Source organism: Haliaeetus leucocephalus, unplaced genomic scaffold (genome assembly GCF_000737465.1).
Source record: "Haliaeetus leucocephalus isolate CR32 unplaced genomic scaffold, Haliaeetus_leucocephalus-4.0 Scaffold536, whole genome shotgun sequence".
NCBI classification, from domain to species: domain Eukaryota; kingdom Metazoa; phylum Chordata; class Aves; order Accipitriformes; family Accipitridae; genus Haliaeetus; species Haliaeetus leucocephalus.
Window position 1 is genome coordinate 6,896,310 of NW_010972972.1, and position 6,132 is coordinate 6,902,441.

The window sequence follows — 6,132 nt, forward strand, 5'->3', positions numbered from 1 at the left end:
TCACTCAGCCCCCGCCTCGGGCTGCGCCCCCTCGGGCTCCAGGCAGCCATTGAACTGGGGGTCGGGGGCCTGTGGGTCGTATTCCTCATCCAGAAAGTCCAGGGAGTTGTTACTGGGCAAACCCCGGATGGTGAATTTGTGGGAGACCTTCGTCCACTGCTCCCGGTTGCTGGCCACCCTCTCGTAGAGCTCCGCCGCCTTGGGGAAGAGGTCCTGCAGCAACCTGCGTGGGGGGGCACCCCATCAGCATGGGGTTGCACCCCCTTAGTTGGGTGGAACCCCGCTTCCCCCATCCCCACTGCTTGGAAACCCCCCTAACATCTGGAAGACCTCCCGCCCAGCACCCCCACATCCCATTCTGGCATGGCAAGGGGTGGGCAGTGACAGTAGAGGGCCCCCCCACCCTGGTGCCAGCTCACTTGTAGATGGGCATGGCGATGTGCTCCATGAAGCTGATCTGCAGCTCGGGGATGTAGGCTTTCTCCCGGTCCATCATCTCCAGCGGGCGGTTGCCCATGGCCTTCTCCTGCAGCGATGGTGAGGCCAGGGGGGATCAATGCCGGTAGCCATCCCCTCCCCATTCCTGGCCACAACCTCCCTGTCCACCCCCCCTCACCTCATCCGAGCCCCCTTGGTGCTTGCCAAGAGCATTGGCCAAGCCCAACCCTGCACCAAGCCCTGGTGCTACCTACCAGGTCACCCTGGGAGAAGAACTCCTTGTAGATCAGCTCCTGCAAGGGACAGGCTGTCAGCAAGGCGGGGGGAGGTGCATGCCTGGGGTGACCCCCCAACCCCGCCTGCCCTCCAGACCCCTCTCCACGGCTGCAGGGGAACGGTTCTGCGTTGGGCAGGGACACGCTCCCGGCACAGGGGACTGCTGGGTGGTCCAGGGGTCCCTGCATGGAGGGACCCCCTCCATGGGGCATGATGCCACTGCGAGGACCAGGCTGGTCCCCGGCGCCTGGGGATGTGTGGGTGCCCCTGGGGAGTGGTGGGGGGTGGCATGCAGGGGGTCAGGCACTCACCGCGATCTTCCTGGTGGTCTTCCAGCCCTTGGTCTGGTCGGAGAGGTCGCAGGAGGTCATGAGCAGGCAGAGCAGCAGGCTGCGGTGCTGCTTGTTCTTGGGGTCGTAGCCCACTGCCGGGCAGGGAACGGGGCAGGGGTTGGGGTAGGGGGGCTCAGGAAGGAGCCCCACGGCCCCCAGAACCCCCTGCACAAGGACTTTGGGGACAGGCAGGACCTGCCGTGCCACCTCCCAGCCTTGGTAGGATGAATTCCCATCACAGCCCCCATCCCAAGCCCAGGAGCTTCACCTTCTGCCATCTTCTGGAGGTCCTTGAAGATGCGCAGGTGGTGGGCCAGGTCGGTGGCCAAGATGATGTCCCTCATGAGGTCCAGCATGCGCTGGTAGTCCTGCAGGGCCAGGCAAGATAGCTGGTGCGATCAGCTCCGTGCTCCCTGCCAGCCCCTGCATCCCAAGGGCCGGATCCAGGGATGGGGAGCTGGGCGTCCAGAGGGATGAGGGGGCTCAGCCCGCGCAGGGGGGGTGGCGTGGGAGAGATGCCAAGGCTGGGGGGCTCACCTTGCGGGAGAAGTGGTCAAAGATGTTGCAGCCCTGGCTGTTGAGGATGGCGATGGCTTGGGCGAAGTGATGCCTCTGCGGGAGAAGCCGGGGCCGTGGGAGCAGGCAGGGTGCGGGCAAGGATGCTGCCACACAGCCAGAGCCCTGGGGAGCTGGGCAGGGGGAGGTTTGGGGGGGGACACACCTTACCTCCATGACGGAGCCCTCTGAGCTGTACAGCGCGGCCAGGACTGATTTCTGCAAGGCAGAGCAGTCGGAGTCACGGAGCTGGGGGGGTGAAGATCCCCCCAACTCTGTCCCCGTCCCCCCAGCCCGTGCACGTCCCAGCGCTGGGCTCGGCTCACCGAGGCCACCTGGAAGGAGTTATTGGTGCCTCTGTGGTCCAGGTCGTGGCACATGCAGGAGATGAAGAGGGCAAAGATCTCGATGTCTCTGGGCGGGGGGGAAAGGAGGGAAACTGAGGCAGGCGGGAGGGCAGGGAGCACCCCGGCCGGGCCAGGGGACGGGGACGGCGCCTGGCCTTACTCCAGGTAGTTGATGAGCTCCAGGTTCTTGTAGAGCAGGTAGCAGAAGTGGGAGACGGAGAAGGCATGCATCCAGTTGTGGTAGGGGGGGTCGCGGTAGCCCTTCTTCACCATCAGGCAGAACCTGGCAGGGGGAGGCAGGGCTGTGAGGACAGGGGGTCTTTGTTGTCCCCTCCCAGGGACCCCCCGCTTGCCCAGGGGTCCCACAGGTGGGCATGGGGACAGGGACAGGGATGGGGACCCACCTGGTGAGGGTCTGGCGATCCATCTTGTAGTTGTTGATGAAGTTCATGTCCTGCAGCATGCTCAGGATGGCCTGCGGAGGGGACACGGTGGGTGGCAGGGGGTGACAACGGCCAGCAGGGTCCCCCTCCCCATGCCACCCCTGCCTGGCAGGCAGGGTGATGCTTGGGGATGCAGCTGCATCCCCCCAGCCCAGCCCCCCAGGGTTGGGGTAGGTGACCTGACCGAGGGGACGGTGGCAGTTGGGGACCGTCCCCATGGCCCTCACCATGGAGGTGTCATCCTCGGGCAGCGAGCGCGGCGTGTAGGTGAAGCTGGCGAAGTTGGGGTCGATGGTCGACACGGGCTGGATGCCCTCGCTCAGCAGCTTGGTGTACTCATCGTCCGACACCTGCGGGAGCCATTGCTGGTGACCGGGTCCCCAAGGTGTCCCCAAGCTGTCCCCTTGGCCAGATTAGCCCCAGCAAGAGCAGAAAGCCCTGGGGTATCACTGTCCCCCACCCCGTGCCACCACCTCGGGGTGGAGTGCGGGGGCACCACGCTGGCAGCAGGGGTTCCAGCTCGTGTCCCCAATCCTTGTCCCCATCCGTCCCCGTGCCACCTCACCTTCATGTGGTACATCATCATCTCGTTGGCCAGGTGGCTGCGGTACTGCGCCTCGTTCACCTTCTTGTACAGCAGCGACTGCGGGGTGGGAGGTGGGTACAGGAGCGCTGGGGGTGGGCAGCACCCCCCTGCACCCGCCAGCCCACCCCGGCCCCCCCAACACGTCCCTGCTCCCCGTGTGTGCCCTCCCCATCCCATCCCATCCCATCCCATCCCATCGCCACCACCGCTCGTCCCCAAGGAACGGAGACCACACACACGCGTCCCCCCAGCCCCGTCCCTCTGCGCTGTGGCCAGCTCTAGGGCAGAGCAGTGGGGGTCACCTCGCCCCCCTCCCCGGGTTAGGGACCCCCCCTCGGGCACATACGTGGGCGATGCTGATGCCGCAGTAGATGGAGAAGGCGGTGGCCAGGTCCTCGTCAAATTTGCTGAACCAGGGGCCGTTGATCTTGTTGACCAGCTCTGCCACCCCGATGACCTCTGGGAGCAGAGGGGGGACAGGGGCAGGATCAGGCCCACGGACTGGGGACTGAATCGTGCCCACGTGCTGGGGGACGATGACATGCCCATGTGCCGGGTGCCGGCACCGTACTGGGGTGCAGGGGGATAGCACTGTGCCCCCCAAACCCCGTGGGCCCCCCCTCACCCTGGTTCTCGTTCTTGATGGGGAAGCAGAGGATGTTCCTGGTGCGGAAGCCGGTGCTGTCGTCCACCCCCCGGTAGAAGAGCGGGTGGGAGTACGCGTCCTTGATGTTGAGGATCTTGCCGGTGGTGGCCACATGCCCGGCGATGCCCTGGTCCGCCGGGATGCGGATCTCGTAGCTCTGTGGGTAGGGAGTTGGGGGTGGGGGGTCAGCGGCAGGACCCCAAGACGCTCCCCCCCCAAAAAAAACTCCATCCTCTTCTCCCCGCGCTCACCTCGTCATCCACCACGCCGCCATCAAACACCTTGGCCACCAGCTCGTGGCTGAGCCGGTCCAGCAGGAACACGGAGCATCTGCAAGGGACGCCGACGCCGAAGCTCGCACCCGCGGGGGTCCCGGCTCCCCCCACCCGGCGCCCCCCTCCCTGGTGTCGTCCCCCCCACGCCAGGGCTCACTCACATCTCCGCGTTGCTGAGGTTTCGGGCCTCCGTGATGATCTCCTGGAGCAGGACGGAGACGTCATCTGCGGGAGTGGGGGGGGAGAGTGTCAGGGAGCCCCCAGCCAGGCAGCTGACGCCCACCTCATCTCCCCACTCATGCAATGAAAGGGGGGGGTCTCAGCTGAGGGTGCACCGAGGGTGGGCTGTGCCAGCCTCCCCCCACTGCAGGGGCACAGCAGAAAGGCCTGGGGAGCACAGAGGAGCGGGGTCCGCACAGAGCGTGTGCATGTGCTTGTGCACACGTGCATGCACGTGTGTGTACACTGTGCAAGTGTCACAGCGTCACAGAGTATGCAGTGCAGCGGGGTCCTCATGTGTAGCGTGAACTGCAGCGGTGCAGGGGTGCGTGCAGCGGTGCAGGGGGTGTGGGTGTGCAGCAGTGCGTGTGTGCATGCAACAGCGTGTCTCTGCAGCGGTGCATGTGTGTGCGCAGCAGCGTGGGTTTGCCTGTGGCAACGCAGGTTTGCCTGCAGCAGTGTGCATGCATGCAGTGACGTGTGTGCGCGGCACTGTGTGTGTGTGTGGCAGTGTGTGTGTGTGCACAGCAGCGTGCATGTGTGCATGCAGCAATGTGTGTGTGTGCAGCAATGTGTGTGCACGTGCATCAGTGCATGTGTGCATGCAGCGGTGTGTGTAACAGCGTGTACATGCAGCAATGTGTGTGTGCGTGCAGCAGAGTGTGTGTGTGTGGCACTGTGTGTGCAGCAGTGCATGCGTGCCTGAAGCAGTGTGCGTGTGCAACAGTGCATGTATGCATGCAGCGGCATGTGTGCGTGCAGCAGGGGGTGTGTGTAGCGGCCCGTGTGTGTGTGCAGCAGTGCATGTGTGCATGCAGCAGGACGTACACGTGTGAAGCAGCGCGTGCCTGCAGCAGCGCATGTGTGTGCATCAGTACGTGTGTGTGCAGCTCTGCGTGTGCGTGCAGCAGTGTGCGTGTGCATGCACGTTTCCACAGGCACGCAGCGCTCCGTGCTCACGCAATGTGTGTGCCTGCAGCCGTGCAGCACCAGTGCCAGCAAGGCTCCGTGCAAGCAGAGGCAGTGCTGGCAGCTCAGGGGACGAGGTCCCCCCAGGTCCCCCGGGGCTGTGCGGGGGGGGTCCGTCCGCCACCCGCACCGTGGGTGCTCCCTGCAGCGTGCACCTACCCAAATGCGTGAAGAGGTTCTTTGCCACCTGCAGCAGGGCCTGGGGGGACACAGAGGGGACGCCGTCAGTAACCGGCGTGACATGGGACACGCGACACGCGTGTGCCCGGCGTGACGCGGCCCCCCCCCCGCTCACCTGGCACTCGCACTTGAGTTTCTGCTCCTTCTGGAAGGCCAGCGTGCTGGTGAGCACCGTGGAGGTGTAGCAGAAGCAGTGCTGGATCTTGTGCTCGTCCGCCTCCGTGTAGCTGGGGGGGACACAACGGACTCACCTCGGTCCCCTCTGTGTGTGTCCCCCCTCGGTCCCCACGCCACGCCTGGCCCCCCCTTTCCCCCGGGATGGAGATGCTCCACCGCCCCCAAAGGCAGCTGCAGCTCAGGGCAGAGGGGAAGGGGCGAGGGTCGGATCCTGTGTCCCCCCCCGTCCCCCCCGAGCCCAGCCTGCTGCTCACCTCTCCCCGCTCAGCTTGTTGAAGGCGCAGGCCAATGCCACCACCTGGGAGGTGGCCCGGCTGATGACGGGGACGCAGAGCATGGAGGTGACCTGGCAGCCCAACATGCTGCTCAGCTGCTTGTGCTCTTCCTGCGGGAAGGAGGCGAGATGGGGCAGGATTTTACCTCCAACCGCCCCGGGAAACCCCAGGGGACACTGCGGACGAGGGGGACACCGTGTCCTCGGGTGCAGGGAGCGGGGGGGACACGCACGCAGAGTCCCCGAGCCGGGGCAGGATTGCTGGGACCCACCTCGCTGATGTCCTTCAAGGTGATGGACTTCTTGTCCTCCACCACCTGCCCCAGGCGCCCGAAGGTGAGCTGTGGGTGGAGGGGATGGGTGAGCCCATGGGACCCACCGCCCCCCCTCGCCGGCGCTCCGGAACCCCCCCCCA

General features: G+C 65.7%; 1 protein-coding gene across 1 annotated transcript in view; it reads right to left on the reverse strand.

Moving 5' to 3' along the window:
• PDE2A (phosphodiesterase 2A, cGMP-stimulated) overlaps positions 1–6,132 on the reverse strand; it is a 12,057-nt gene continuing 5,925 nt past the window's right edge. The window contains exons 11-30 of the mRNA XM_010576764.1: positions 5,990–6,058; positions 5,698–5,828; positions 5,382–5,493; positions 5,246–5,285; positions 4,060–4,123; positions 3,875–3,953; positions 3,603–3,780; positions 3,324–3,436; positions 2,957–3,034; positions 2,619–2,741; positions 2,353–2,423; positions 2,109–2,231; positions 1,928–2,015; positions 1,773–1,820; positions 1,584–1,658; positions 1,315–1,414; positions 1,026–1,138; positions 693–731; positions 420–526; positions 1–223 (exon numbers count right to left, since the gene is read on the reverse strand). Coding sequence (XP_010575066.1) covers positions 1–223; positions 420–526; positions 693–731; positions 1,026–1,138; positions 1,315–1,414; positions 1,584–1,658; positions 1,773–1,820; positions 1,928–2,015; positions 2,109–2,231; positions 2,353–2,423; positions 2,619–2,741; positions 2,957–3,034; positions 3,324–3,436; positions 3,603–3,780; positions 3,875–3,953; positions 4,060–4,123; positions 5,246–5,285; positions 5,382–5,493; positions 5,698–5,828; positions 5,990–6,058 — 1,974 coding nt within the window. The remainder of the gene's footprint in view (positions 224–419; positions 527–692; positions 732–1,025; positions 1,139–1,314; positions 1,415–1,583; positions 1,659–1,772; positions 1,821–1,927; positions 2,016–2,108; positions 2,232–2,352; positions 2,424–2,618; positions 2,742–2,956; positions 3,035–3,323; positions 3,437–3,602; positions 3,781–3,874; positions 3,954–4,059; positions 4,124–5,245; positions 5,286–5,381; positions 5,494–5,697; positions 5,829–5,989; positions 6,059–6,132) is intronic.